Genomic DNA, 15045 nt, shown 5'->3' with positions numbered 1-15045 from the left:
TTTTTGATCATCACAAAAAAGTAAAAAAGCGACGACATAGAAAATGTGAGGTCGTTCGTTAAATTTGTTCATAGTTTTTATATATTATATAATAATTATATTTTTTCTTTGCAACCTTTTTGTATACCAATTATTATAATACTTTGGAAAGATAAATCGCTTTATTTCTGGTAAAATGATTGTATGCATGATGGCTATAATTGGTTTTCTTGCTAAAATTTATCATTAATGATGAGGGGCTTTTGTAGAATTATCTGGTAGAATTAGCTCTAAAAAAAGTCCCACCCACTAAAAAATTTTATTTTTAGGAAGATTTAAAAAAATCCTGTTTTATCAATTCGATTTGTTGTCCTTCTACGTCCCATTAGGAGCCTGTGTGCCACACTTTAGCCACGTATTATTTTTTTCAAGGTAAAAGCCGAACTCTAAAGGGACTATATAGCTGAAATCAATTAGTACAAAATTCAATTCTCCCTGCATAACTTTTAAAAGCAAGTGTCCTATATCAGGACCCCTATATCAGGATCGTATTATGCTTAGCACTTTGTTGTTCTCAAACAATACAACCATTGTTTATGTACCAAAAACTTAGCCTGCATTTGCTTATAAACGTTATGCTTATAAAAAATCATATAGTATGATTTGTTGACTTTCATAAAAAACAATTTTCAAGGATAATTAAAAGCCTAAATTGTGCCCTACTTTTCTAATCAAATCTTGATCCTGGTAAAGATTCTGGTAACAATTTCTATTTTTCATTCATCTCTGTACACATTTTTACGTTTAGACTTTTCTATCTAAAAACATTGAAAAAATAATATAAGAACAAATGGAGCAAAATCAGACCCCAAAATAATATGGTCAAAGCAATGAAGACTTCGATCACATAGAACAAAAAGATTGGAAAACACTTTGTTTGTGAAGGAAGGTATGTCTCTTTTAATAAATTTTAGTCGCTCCAGTCTGCATGCTGAGCAGTAAAATTATATTTCTCTCATCTCTTATCACCCTGTGAACCATATAAATTCAATCATATCTCAGCTAATAATCATACTGTGCGAAGCAAGTATTTTTCTTCTTGGTCAGAAAAGTCAAATCATTCAATAGCTTTCAATAGCTTTCAATAAGATTTTTCATTCATCCATGCAGTGCTTATTACTTATTTACAGCTACGTGTGGGCTTTTGCAGTAAGCAATGTATACCTTCAGCAATAGTCATTTCTCAATCAATCTTAGCTTTAAATATGTCTACAAATTTAGCAATTGTAAAATCTTTAATAAGCCTCGTCAATAATTTTGAGTACTTTTCCTTCAGTATAATCGTTTCCCTCGATGTATTTAATAATTCGTTTCGCGACCTCTAAGGGTTGTTCCAGCTTGTTTTCTTCTTGTGCTTTTTGTGCTGACTTCTGCACTTTTTCATTACCACACTGGTCAACGATCTTCAAGGTGCGATTAGTCTCCATGAGACCTACATGGTATTCCAAAACTCGTAGTTTAGGATTCTCCATAGCCAAGGTTTCAGTGAAGGCTTTGACAGCACTTGTAGCCATGCAGCTTGGTCCAAAATGAGTCTCAGGTGATGTCGAATCCATGCGTATTGTGTGAAGGAAGGTCCTCTTAGATGCTTTGAAGATGCGTGCAAATTGACATGATAGATAGGTACGGGATGTGATGTTAAGATTCCAATACTTTGATAAGACATCTGGATCCTGGTAATCGTCCAGTGTTTTGGATGTATCGCCAACATCTGATGCATTGTTGACGAAAATGACTTGCTCGTAATCTCTCTCTTGGTGATCTTCAATCTTCTCTGCTAACGATTTCATATCATACACGTCACTCAAATCGAACACTTCAAGCTCAACTTCAATTTTACGATGCTTTAAAAATTGCCTCATTTTTTTACCCGAAGTCTCTTTTAAGGCGTCCTCATCTTTATCAATTAAAATCACCTTGGAACCTGATAATGCATTTGGTAGAATTCCTTGATCTTGAAACGCCATACCAGCTATAGCTCGTCCTAAGCCATTACCGGCCCCAGTAATGAGGCAAAGAAATTTCCCTTTGGTCAAACCTTTACGACCAGTATCACGAGATGTCTTTGGACTCAAAATACTTTTATCCCATGGCGCAGGTGTTAGAGAACTTCGTCTTCTTCCAGGATTAAACCCTTCAGCCATTTTTGCTACTCATTAGATTTGCTTCTCAAAGTATTACTAATCTTTCCTATTAAAGAGTATCAACTTTTTTTTATTCTAGACTGATATCCCAAAAATATGTTATCATCAGTAACAAATACCTATTGGTTTTTAATTCGATCTAAACAGCATGAAATTCCTTTGAAAAGCTTGACTACTAACCATGAAAGATAGAGCAATCGCGATTAGACAGTGGTATTTTGATTAAATATCTCAGTTCTTGCTTAGTTTGATACAATGTCAAAAAATCAAGCTATCATACAAATTCAGTGTTATTTTACGTTGCTGGCTATCTATTTCTTGTCACAAAAAAAGAGGTAAAGCTTGTCTCAGTTATTTGCAATAATTTGCAAAGGAGACAAAAAGAACTGTAACTCTCTTGAAGAAATCAGGGCTTGATGAAATATAAATAAAATTAAAGTTTTATTACGGTTTCTATCTTGCTTGTTGAAAAGATATTTTGGAGTAGCGTATTATCGAATAGAAAAATATTGAAAAAAATATCGAAAAAATTAAGATAGAAAATGAGAAGAATAAAACTTTTTCAAGATTTTAACAATAGTAATGCTTTGATCTTGTGACTGACTTTAAAGGCATCAAAAACGACAGAGCCCTTTTTCAGTCAACCAGGCAAAAGTTTTAAACTATATCTTTTGCCTGAATCAATATTTTTCAAAAAACTTTACTTACAAATTGAAAATAATTTTTCTTCTTTCTTTTTCATCTTCACTTTCCAAAAATGTTTGAATTTTACCCACACGCTTTTAAAGAGTGTACTCTTTGAGAAATATTCATGATGGATTAATTGGCAAAAGAATTGTTCCAACTTACGCGTTGTCACATCCGTCACATCTGACCAAACCAGCACAAATTTCTAACACAAGAAAAAATGTCAATGAGCTATATCTTTTAATTGCTCAGAGAGTTCTAGAAAATTTACTCCGTTCTTTTTGTGATCAATATGAAATTCTCTAAAGGTCGTGGAATTTAAAAAAGGGGAAACATAAAGGCACTCAACTTGATAGTTTGCAAGTCAATAGATATGGATGACGTTTTCGGTTTAGTAGCGCAAATAAGTCCGTAATTATATTCAAGCCAAATGTAATGCGAGTGCATTTTAACCATTTTTTTTTATTTTTCAAGAGAAGGTTTTATGCTAACCAAGGCTATGATCCTGCTCGAGATTACACTAACCGAGATCCAGTCAGGGGACATTCAGGCGTTCATCACAATCCGGGGCGGGGGGGGGGCACTCAATCGGATCTGAAAACTGTGGTCTTTTTAATAATAAGGTCTTTTTAAAATTGGACCCTTACAGTGCAAATAAAATATACCCGCAAATTAGAAAAAATTTGGGAGAAAAAATTACCATTAAGATACATGTGCAAGTTTTTGTACATTTCAAGGGAGAAAATGGTTAAATTTTTCGAAATTTTGCCCAAAAAGCTTCATTTTTCTCATTTTTTACCACCCTTGCAGTGTGCTTTCTTTTGCACTTCCTCTCTTTTCGACCTTTACAGTGGACTTTCGGAAGCCTGAAAAAAACGTACCCACCTTAGCTTGGGTGACCCCTCCCACTGTCCACGGGGGTGGGGGCACTCAATTTCTAAACGATGGCATGTGTCGCCAAAAAATGGCTTTCAAAATCTGACCCTTACATTACATCCGGGGGGGATGACCTTGACGGCCGACAGGAACGTGCCGGTAGATTGAATACAATTTACTAAGTTTTTGTCTCTTACAGTGTAGTTAGATTTCATATCTTATTTTGCTGTAGCCACCTAATGAGCCTGATATATCGACACAATGTGCTAAACAAATCAAAATGGATGGCGAGTCCACACTAAAGATACATCAGATTTTTACTGTAAAACTTGTAATCTTTGGGGCGGAGGTGGGCACTCATATGGTCCGACCCTAGGCATGTGCCGCCCTTAAGGATAGGTTTTTTGAGACCCTTGAAATTCACTGTTAAGGTATACTTTCGATAGAGTGCACCACAAGGGTCTTTCTTTTAGCTGGATACACTTACACGATGCTATTGTCCGTTTAGAGAGTCAGTAAACGTGGGAAAATATATATGCGCAGAGTCAAGGCGTCAGATTGGTTTACGGGAATAAACAGTGACGGTAGAGTTTGGAGCACAGTAAACACCTCCACCACTGTTTACTCCACGCCGAACTAAACTCGTTTTCAAATTTATCCACCCACTTTCTGAATTATTCCCTTTTTCAGTGATAATGTGCACACGATAGGATACACTGTAAGGATATGTGTTTAGGACTAAACTGAATTGAAAGATTGACAGTAAAATCTAATGTAGTATCTTTATACTTTTAACTCGCCCCTATTTTGGGATTTATTTTGCACATTGTTTCGACATCCTTATGATCACCTTTTCTCAACTTCAGTTGAGCTAGAATCTGAGAATGTGTGTGTGTGTGTGTGTGTGTGTGTCTGTGTGTCTGTCACCAAAACTTTGGGGCAAGCTGGAGACTTCAAAAATGGTCCGATTGGGCTGAAATTTTGCACACTTGATCCTTGGGCAAATCCCTGGGGGTGTTTTTTTTCATTTTTTCAAAATTTTAATTTTTGGGGCCTGGGGACGAGTTTTTCGCCAAAACGAGGCTAAAACTTTGGGGCAGGCTGGAGACTTCAAAAATGGTCCGATTGGGCTGAAATTTTGCACACTTGATCCTTGGGCAAATCCCTGGGGGTGTTTTTTTCATTTTTTCAAAATTTTGATTTTTGGGGCCTGGGGACGAGTTTTTCGCCAAAACGAGGCTAAAACTTTGGGGCAGGCTGGAGACTTCAAAAATGGTCCGATTTGGCTGAAATTTTGCACACTTGATCCTTGGGCAAATCCCTGGGGGTGTTTTTTTCATTCTTTCAAAATTTTATTTTTTGGGGCCTGGGAAGAGTTTTTTGCCAAAACGAGGCTAAAACCCAAAATGCTATAATTTTTCTTAAGCCATTAAGTTTACAATTGGGCCTACGAATGATTTCAAAGATACTGAAGTTGAGCCAGTGCGGTTAGCACGTTCGACAGTTTATGCAATGAGTATCTGATACATATCGTAACACCGCATTAAAAGGTGTGCGATACATATCCATACACCTTCAGTATCTGAATTTCTGGGGCAATGCACACAACGATGTTAATCGTGCACCTTATGCGCAATCTATTGTGTGACCCTTAGACCCTTATTGGTGCTTTTTCCGAATCGTTCCAAAGTCGTTCGATATTTAAGACAGACTCAAAAATGTTATCACAATACCCGGGGGGGGGGCACTGACCTTGACGGCCGACGGGGACATGCCGCTGGAGTTGGACCTGGAAATGGACCCTGTCAGATATGAATTGAATATCTTGCAAATTTGGGACCCTGTCAGAAAAATCTTCAGAGCCTAAATAAGAGACCCTCCCCGTACCAAATTTTGTCAAAGTGCCCTCCACACGGGCACACGATTTCGAAACGACGGTATGTGCAGCGCAAAATCTGCTTTTCAAAATCGTACTCTTACACTACAGTGCAGTTCAATATGGCTAAAAAGGTACCTTCACTTCAGTGACAGTGCATTTTCTCTTGATTTACCCACTACCCAACAACCCTTATAGTGCACTGTACGACTGTATTTCTCAGCTGTAAATCTGTGTGAAAAAAAAGGCTTGGAAAATTTTCTGTTTTAAATAAAGAAAAACTGAGAAAAATATTCTTGTCCAGCTGTAATTATCAGACAATAGAAACTTTTTCAAACAAAAGAACACACAGTGCATTTTGGGATGCTGAAAAACCCCACCCTCAAGCGCGGCACATGACGTAGGCCAGATCATATGAGTGCCCCCCCCCCGGGTCCCACCCCTCCTACGGGCGAAATCACAACACCCCCGATCTTTTCCGATTTTTTTATTCCAGATAGAAGAGAACGGGATAATTTGATACGATCGGATTTTAAACAAAAACATTCATTTTGGCCGCCATCTTGAATTCGGCATGTGCTCACATAAAAGTTTAGAAATATAATAAAAATCATTCACAAACGAGATCGCAGTGCAGATGTTTATGAAGATTTTAATATGGTTTGGTAAGAATATTTCTGCCTTTTCCTGGAGTTTTTGAAATATAACATAAAACTACCAGGCAATCCAATGTCAACAGAACAGACTGACAGGGTGATGTCATGAACCAGATCTGGCCAGAGAGACGACCCCAGTCAGGACCTCATTTCACTTTATCGATATTACGCAAACGGCAGTGTGCGCTAAATAATCTTGGTTTCGCTTTCGATTTCAAGCAAAGGTCTTAGCAACAGGGCGCGCGTACATAGTTCGCACCCCCCCCTTTATAAAGGGGGGGGGTAGCGATGTTCAGAAAATCTCAGAAAGGGGGGGGGGTAAGAGAATTTTTTCTAGAAAGGGGGAAGTTTTTAGAAAGGGGGGGGTTCATCTAGAAAGGGGGGGGTAAGATGTCAGTGGTATGTTTTTTTTTTGTGTTTTCCCAAATTAAAAGTTTTATTTTTGATTTACAATGCAACGTCTTCTTTATTAATTGTTTAGTATGTTTGAAACATTCGATTCAAAATGATTCTATTATTTTCGCAATGCAGTGTGTTCTATTTTCTTTTGTAGGATTTTAAAATTTTGAGGGGGGTAGCATCAAATTTTAAAAGGGGGAAGAACCTAGGGTAGGGGGGGTAGCTCTAGGGTAGGGGGGGTAGTGACCCCCTTCCGAACTATGGCGTACATAGAAACGGGGCTGGTTAGAAAAATCTAAACATAGTATAGACGACCCTGGACACCGCCGTACATTGCGCGGTGGAGTCCGGTTAGGTTAGATCAAAAACACCGTACAAAATCCCACCGTACACAGAATTACCACCAATCGACTACTCACCGTGTATAATGTACGGGGCGGTATTTTTCTTGTACGGTGGGACATGTGCGGTGGAGTAGTTCAGGGTCGTGGTCAGAGTGTAAGGTGTGATGGATAACCTCTGTTAGCCATTCCGGGTTTGCTTGTTTTTTATTCAACGCTCATGAAAATCTTCAATTTTAGGTCCAACTTTGACAAGCAATTGTTCTTTTTTGTAGTTGAGCTATAAAATTAATTATTTTTGAGTAATTTAGAGTTTTCTTTAAGCTTTCCAACCATATATAATCCAGACGTCCGCGCTCGATAGGACAGTCAGGCACATCCTGGCAAATGAACGGGGTATTTTTCACTTGCGACCATTGGCAAATGAACGGGGTCGAAAATGAAAGTGACGTAATAGTGCCGAATACCCAGTTTAATTGAACCGGGTTGGAAATATTTTGCTTCATTTCAAAGAACTGCATAGATGAATTTTTTTTTCCATGGGTCAATTTTGTCTTCGAAGATTGAAGAAACTTTTAACGAAAAAATAAAGTTCCCAGTTTTCTTCCTTTTTTCCCTTTTTCAGTTTGAAGTTCATTTTTATTCATTTTCACGCTTTTAGCCTGAGACGTCCTATCTCATTTACACTGGGTGACAAATACCCCATGCAAATGCTCACCCCGTTCATTTGCCAGGATGTGCCTGACTGTAGGATCCATCATCGGAACGGCTCGATGACGGATCGATGTGATCGATGGATTACTTAATGATCCGGATAGGAGATCGATACTCAAGATTTTTTTAAGCTTTAAGCTTAAGTTATCGATTATTTATCGATCTTTTATCGATCTTATCGACCCTATCGACTCATACTCGATTTACGATCAATAACAAATCGATTAACAACGATCGATGACGAATCGATTAACGATCGATGACGAATCGGTATACTCGATTGAAATACTAGCTCGATAATGGATCAATGAAGGATCGATACTCAAGACTTTAATGGCTAAATCTTCCATCGATCTCCTATCCGGATCGTTAAGTAATCCATCGATCACATATCGATCCGTCATCAAGCCATTCCGATTATCGATCCTATCGAGCGCGGACGTCTGGATATAATATGCAGGTGTAATATTCTACACTTTTGTCTAAAAATTCGTTCCAACTAAAGTCTGTTCATGATAAGTGTGCACTCTTTTTTCTTTTACCTATAACTTTTGAAGGAATTCTTCAATCTTTTTAAATTTGATATTGTTGGAAAGATATTTGTGAGTGGAACAGTTTGAAATAAAAAGGTCTTTTAAAAAATTCTAAAAACAAAGATGAAAATAAAGAAGAAAAAAATGAAGATCTTGTAGAAAAGTGCTATAACTTTCATTTTCACTGGAGAGATTCTTTGATCTTAGGAGGTCATCACTGTGAAGAAATTTTACTAAAATATTTATTCACTATAAAGTTATGATACCAAGTTTATAAGTGATTGACCCCAAAAAACAGCAGAAAACAGCCTTTTTAGACGTCAATCAGCTTATAACTTTGTTTGATATCTTTTGACTGAATGATTATTTTTGAAAAAAATCTTCACAGTGATGACGTTCGATGATCAAGGATTAATTTCAGTGAAAATGATAGTTATAGCACTTTTCTACAAGATCTTCATTTTCATCTTTATTTTTAGAATTTTTTTAAATATTTTTTTATTTAAAATTGTTCCACTCACTAATATCTTTCCGATGATACCAAATTTATAAAGATTGAAGAATCCCTTCAAAAGTTATAGGTAAAAGAAAAAAGAGTGCACACTTATCGTGAATAGACTTTAATTCCATTTTTAGAAAAATTAGATCTGTGGGAAACAAAAAAATTCACAACACTCATCTTTGATTTCAAACAGCTGCGGAGGAAAAAAATGTGACTCCTCAAGCGATTTGGAGTACACAAAAGACCGATTGGCCCAAAGCAGGTAAAATACCGGTCTTAAAGCGGCCGAAGTAAAATCTTTAGCGGCCCATTGTTCGTGAAGATCGGCCTCCAAGCGGACAAGAGAATTTTTGAAAGGTCCCTTTGAGGCCGCTCTTTTAGCGGCCCTTTTTGAGCAATAACGTCAATAACGTTTCACATATTAAAATCTTTCGATATGAGCCATATATGATTAAGATATGTTGAAAAGGTGTATCGATAGTAAAATTATCTATCTTGTATCGATAAGGAAGAGACGCTCATGAAAATTACAAAGAAAGCGAGTTGATAAAACTAAGCATAAAAGACGCTCGTGAAAATTACGGAGGAAGCAAGTTTATAAACTAAGCATAGCAGACTCTTTTAAACGCTACAAAGAAATCAAATTAAGAAAACTAAGCATGAGAGATGCTTGTGAAAGCAATGTAGAAAACAAGTTTTATATTTGTTGACTATTCTTGTTAAAACATACGAAGAAAAACAAGTTTGTAAAAGTATGCATAAGAAACTCTAGTGAAATTTATGAATAAAACAACTATGCTTTTGTTACAAATAGATCGGCTCAATAAAAGTTCTGGCTAAGAGATAGGGGTGTTCTGTTTCTTAAAAAGTCTGTTGACGTACTTGTGCAACCTACAATGTCTTTAGACATTTTTGTTTGTAAAAATTCGGACACTTAAAAACACTACAATGACTTCTAAGTTGTATCGATAAATTTTTATCGCTAATTTTCTATTGCTAATTTTGTTATCGTTTTCGATTAGTTTCTATCGCTAAACTTTCATGGATCATTTATTGTTAAACTTTTATAGATAAAGCTCCTTTCACTAATTTTCAATCGCTTATTTGGGATCATTAAATTCTTATCGATAAAAGTCTATCGATAGGCCTATGTATCGATAGGTGAATCGATAATTTAATCGTATCAATAAAGTGTTGAGAGTGAAAGTGATCCTTTTCCCATGGAATGTCAAATGTCCACGAATTTCCACTTTGTCAAAAATTTCTATCATATCAAAAAAAAATCCAAATGATTTAAAACTGCACAGTGGGTTTGACTGACAATTCCTGCATTAATAACACGCATGCGTAAGAAAATCTCAGTTTCCAATTTCACAACACACGGCAACTCGTTTTCCAAGAAACGAACTCAATGTTTACATTTTCGAAAAATGAAGTAAGAGTAAGTATATAAGTAAAGAAATCAATAGCGGCCATAGGGAAGAAGCGTACCGGGCATTGGACTGCTCGGGTCCCTTTAGCGGCCTCAAAGCCTCTTCTTTATGGCCGCTTTTCATGATCGGCCATGCATCGGCCTCTTTCGATATTTGAACAGCCTTAGCGGTAAAAAGACCGGTCCAATAGAGGCCAAAGAGGAACGGTCATTAGACCGATCGGACTTTGGTGTACTCCAAATCGCTTGGGGAGTCACAAATGTTCAGGTAGAAAAAAGGGTCAAAGTGAAACTTTCCATATTTATCAGAAACTACCTGAGAAATTCAATGGTGCTAGGCTCTGAAATTAATTCTTTCATTAAAGTTATTATTTTTTACTTTTCATATTTTGGTATATAAGCATTTTCAGCCTGAAAATGAGGACTAGAATTATAAGAGACTGGTACCACTGAAAGTTATTTATATGCCATGGGGGGTTTTTCCTCTGCAGCGCTTTGATTTCAAAGATAGGTAGGCTCAGCAATTTTAACTTCCGCTTTATAACGTTTTTATTGCTTTTTGCAATGCAATGTCTTCTTTTTCAAAAAAAATTTCTTTTCATTTCTTCCTTGAAGTGTTAGCAAGCTATTACAAAAAGAGTTTGATAAAAGTATGCAGTCAAAATGAAGATATCTGGATTTTTCTTATTGAATTTTGAAATTGGAGAACTATCAAAAAGTGTATATTTCGGTGCCATTTTATATGCCATTTCTGGGCTAAATGGTCAACCTCAAATGTCTAAAAAGGTGCTATTTTAGCGGAACATAAATCTCAGTATCTCCAGAACCGCTTATCATTAGGAGGTGTATGACCCCTCATTTTTGGACTTACCTCCGGGTACCCCGTGGAGGTCCTTTAAATTAACCCATGTCCGTTCGTTTGTCCGTCTGTTGCCAGCTTTTCTCACGGGATTGGCTCATTAGTTTTTTCTGATTTTTTGCACAATGATGCAAAATGGCAATGCCCAAAATGTGACGGAGCCCGATTTTCGGAAAAAAAATATTTCTGGTCAATAATGTCGGAAATATCCCAGAAAAACTGGTTTTTTGGCACTTTCTCGAGATTTTATTATTAGTTTTTTCAGATTTTTTGCTCAAAGATGCGTATTAACAATGCCCAAAACATGGCCGAGTCCGATTTTTGAGAAAATTTTTTTCCGGCCCAAAATGCCAGAAATAAGCCAGAAATCGCCTTTTTTCTGGATTTTCATTGGGCTTTTTCCTTATAATTGGTTGTTTTTTTTTCATTTAAAAACATTATCAATAGAAATGCCCACCATCAAGCATGTTTTAATTTTTAATAAAATTGATTTTTGAAGCCAGAACTATTCAAAAATCGCCGGAACAACCTATTTTCGCTGAAAAGACAGTATTTCTTGAATTTCTTCAGCTGTACTTTATATTTTTTATGAAATTTTGCACACTGATGCAAGATGACAATACTTAAAATGTGAAATGTGACAGAGCCCGATTTTCGAAAAAACGTTTTTTTCCGGCCGAAAATGCCGGAAATGTGCCGGTTTTTTGACATTTTCTCGAATTTTCATCCTTATTTTTCTCTGATTTTTTGCAGAATGATGCGAATTCGCAATGCTCAAAACATGACTGAGTTCGATTTTTGAGAAAATGCTTTTTACGACCAAAAAAGCCGGAAATTTCCATTTTTGCATATTTTCATTGGATTTTTTTCGTTTAATGGCTTTGTTTTTTTTCAAACAAAAACATCATTTATAAGAATGTTCACGATTAAGCATGGTTCAATTTTCAATGAAACTGGTTTTGGGACAGGAACTTTCTAAAAATTGCCAGAACAGCCGAGAATCGCCGAATAACATGAATTTCTCGAGTTGCTCTCGTATTATTCTGCATTTTCATACTATTGTTCTAATTTTTCAATTGTCTTATTACGTCAATCTTCAGGTAGGTCCATTCAGACGCCTGATTGCAGAACAAACAACGTTGCAGCTCGTTTTATTGCATCATCAATTTTAGTTTTTCCCTATCAATCAACACACCAATTTCGTCGTGTCAATTCAAGACAGCCTTAAGTCCATTTTTCCATTTTGAGATAATTGACTTTAAAGGTTGGGATGTGTTGGCTACACATTTCATGTCAATGCTTCATAGAAAATGAAATTTGCACTAAAATTTAGGACTTTAAGGCTGTTTATGGTTGATATATTATGGAACATTCTAAATTCTTATTTTTTTTGAATTGCAAAATACACCTCTTTCCCATTAGAATTCTGTGAACTTAAGGCCATTTTTGGAAAACGTGCATGCTGAAATAGGGGGTTATGGTCTTAAGTCAATTTTCGAAAAAATGGACTAGTAATAGTAAGATTGCATGAGTACGAACAGACTTTTTAAGAAAACGAACACCCCTGTCTTTTAGCCACAACTTTTGTTGAGCTGAATTTGCTTTCTTTGAAGCGTTTAAATGGGTCTCTCATGTTTAGTTTTCACGAGTGTCTCTTATGCTTAGTTTTATCAACTGGCTTTCTTTTTTACTTTTACAAACGTCTCATGACCAATTGCATCGATATACAACCATATCATTTTTAGCGATAGAATTTATTGATAGGATTTTTTAACAATAAAACTTTATCAAGAAAGAACTTTCCAACAATATATTTCATAGAACTTTCTTATCAATACAAGCTAGCCTATCAATGAAAAATCTGCAGTTATTGATAAAATAAATCAAGCTATGGATAATTTTACTATCAATACACCTTTCCAACTATAATTATACATATCTGCCCCTTTCTGACAAAAGGAAGTAACCCACATTTTTATGAATTTTGACTTGTTGACTGAAATGGCTTCTTTGGGTCAAAACTTAACTTTTTTGGCTTAGAAAAAAATTTTTTGAGTTGCCAATCTGGAAAAAAAATTTTGAATAAAGAAGTAACTGACAGTTTTCTGGAGAATGTTTTCTGACAAAAAGAAGTAAATGACTGTTTTGCTTCTTTTTGTCAGAAAAAGGTATCACTTACTTCCTTTTGTCAGAAATATTCTTCAAAAAACTGGTCAGTTACTTCTTTCTTCAATTTCTTTTGGTTGAGGTTTACTGACAAAACAAGGATCTTGGTTTTCTCTGCAACAGTGAGCATTGTGAGAAAAGCAGTGATGCTCAAAACTAATCTTCAATGAGTAGAACAATAATCAGTCATTTGTTTTTTGATATGTACTATCTGCATTCGATGCCAGCATAAAACGTGTTTGGTCTATTTTCTCAATTTTGACTTCATGTGGGTTACTTCTTTTTGTCAGAAAGGGGCAGATATATGGCTCATAACGAAAGATTTTAAAATGCCAAACCTTTATTAATGTCTCCTCAATTCTGTTTTTTAAGATTGTACTTTTGAGGATTGAGTAGTTTTTTAGAATCAGACTTTTTTGGACCGGACTTTTGATCACTCCAGACGCCGCTTGGAAGTCTCTTGCTCAAGAAAGGGCCGCTAAAGGAGCGGCCTCAAACCAACCTTTCTCTCCCCCGCCCGGAGGCCGATCTAAAAAAAATTACTTTGGCCGCTTTAAGGCCAGGGGTAACGCTTTGGGCTGGTCGGTCTTTTGTGTACTCCAAATCGCTTGAGGAGTCACAAATTGTGTTCACTCATAATGTACCACCGTAACTTGTTCTAATGTCGCAGAATGTAGACTTCCCTTGTCTAATTCCAAAACTCTTTTTTAGAGAGCTGAAAATAATAGAAAGGTGGAAACTTTTTTTCTTTGCTTAGTGGTCAGAAGTAAAAAATCCTTTTCAATCAGCAATTCCATCTTTCATATTACACCTATCTCTTAACCCTATTCGGCCTAGGGGGGGGGGGGCTCTTTCTGTTCGGAGGTCAAACTATTGGTAATAGCTCCTGAAATAATAGAGCTTTTGCCTTGAAATTTTCTGTAAATTCCCAACTTTTATTTAGCTTCAAAATAAAAAAAAATTTGACACCTAAAAATTTTCACACCTTGAGTATGATGACATTTCTGACAGTAAGGTGTCACAAAAATTGACACTTTTCCAATACAAATTTATTTTTAATGTCAAATATATCGTTTAAACCGTAATTTATTGAATATTTAGGATAAAATAAGCATTTTAAACTCAGACAACTTTTTTCTAAAGCTTTTGTTAGAATTCAATAGCTATTTATAAGAACAAAGGAAATTTTCGGTTTTTGCTCACTTTGGGCATGATGAGTGACGTCATCAAAAAATTTTTTTGTCAAAAGTTACCTTACGTGACAAAGATCTTGTGTGCCAAATTTCATCCAAAAAGACCCACTAGATCAAAAGTTAAGGGGTGGTACAGGAAAAGCCCCCCCCCCTAGTTCTGAACCGCCCCTAAAAGCCTAGGTTGAATAGGGTTAAGAAGGGTGTCGGGATGTTGATATTAGACCAACTTATGGTATTGACAGCTTTTGGCATTTCAGTCGATTTTGATCTTCATTTCCAATACACCTATAACAAGTGTGCATGTTTTTATTGTGTTTGCTGCTTCAATTGGTAGATCTTGGGTGTTTTTGGTTGCAATTATAATATTATAATATTTCCTTATTCAACGCGTACTAAGAATGTCAGTGAAAAATGTACACAAATGTACAAATTTTTACCATTTTTCATGTAAAATTCGAAAAATCCCTAGGAAAATGAAAAAATGTGAAAGAAATGTGGCAAAACTGCAAAAATTAAATCATGCAAAAAACAAATCTTGCAAAATGCAATTTGCTGGAACTTTTTAACAATCAGGAAAATCAGTTTCTAAAAAATTATTCAAAATTAGTTCCCTTGATAAGGTAATGTG

General features: G+C 36.0%; 1 protein-coding gene across 1 annotated transcript; it reads right to left on the bottom strand.

Moving 5' to 3' along the window:
• Positions 1 to 733: 733 nt before the first annotated feature.
• LOC136813931 (sepiapterin reductase-like) lies at positions 734 to 2263 on the bottom strand. Its single transcript, XM_067070446.1, has one exon. It carries the CDS (start codon positions 2181 to 2183, stop codon positions 1275 to 1277), a length of 909 nt encoding a protein of 302 aa, XP_066926547.1. The 5' UTR covers positions 2184 to 2263; the 3' UTR covers positions 734 to 1274.
• Positions 2264 to 15045: the final 12782 nt, after the last annotated feature.

This window comes from Clytia hemisphaerica, unplaced genomic scaffold (assembly GCF_902728285.1).
Source record: "Clytia hemisphaerica strain Z4C2 unplaced genomic scaffold, Clytia hemisphaerica genome assembly, whole genome shotgun sequence".
NCBI classification, from domain to species: Eukaryota; Metazoa; Cnidaria; class Hydrozoa; order Leptothecata; family Clytiidae; genus Clytia; species Clytia hemisphaerica.
This window is presented reverse-complemented; position numbering and strand designations above follow the sequence as displayed.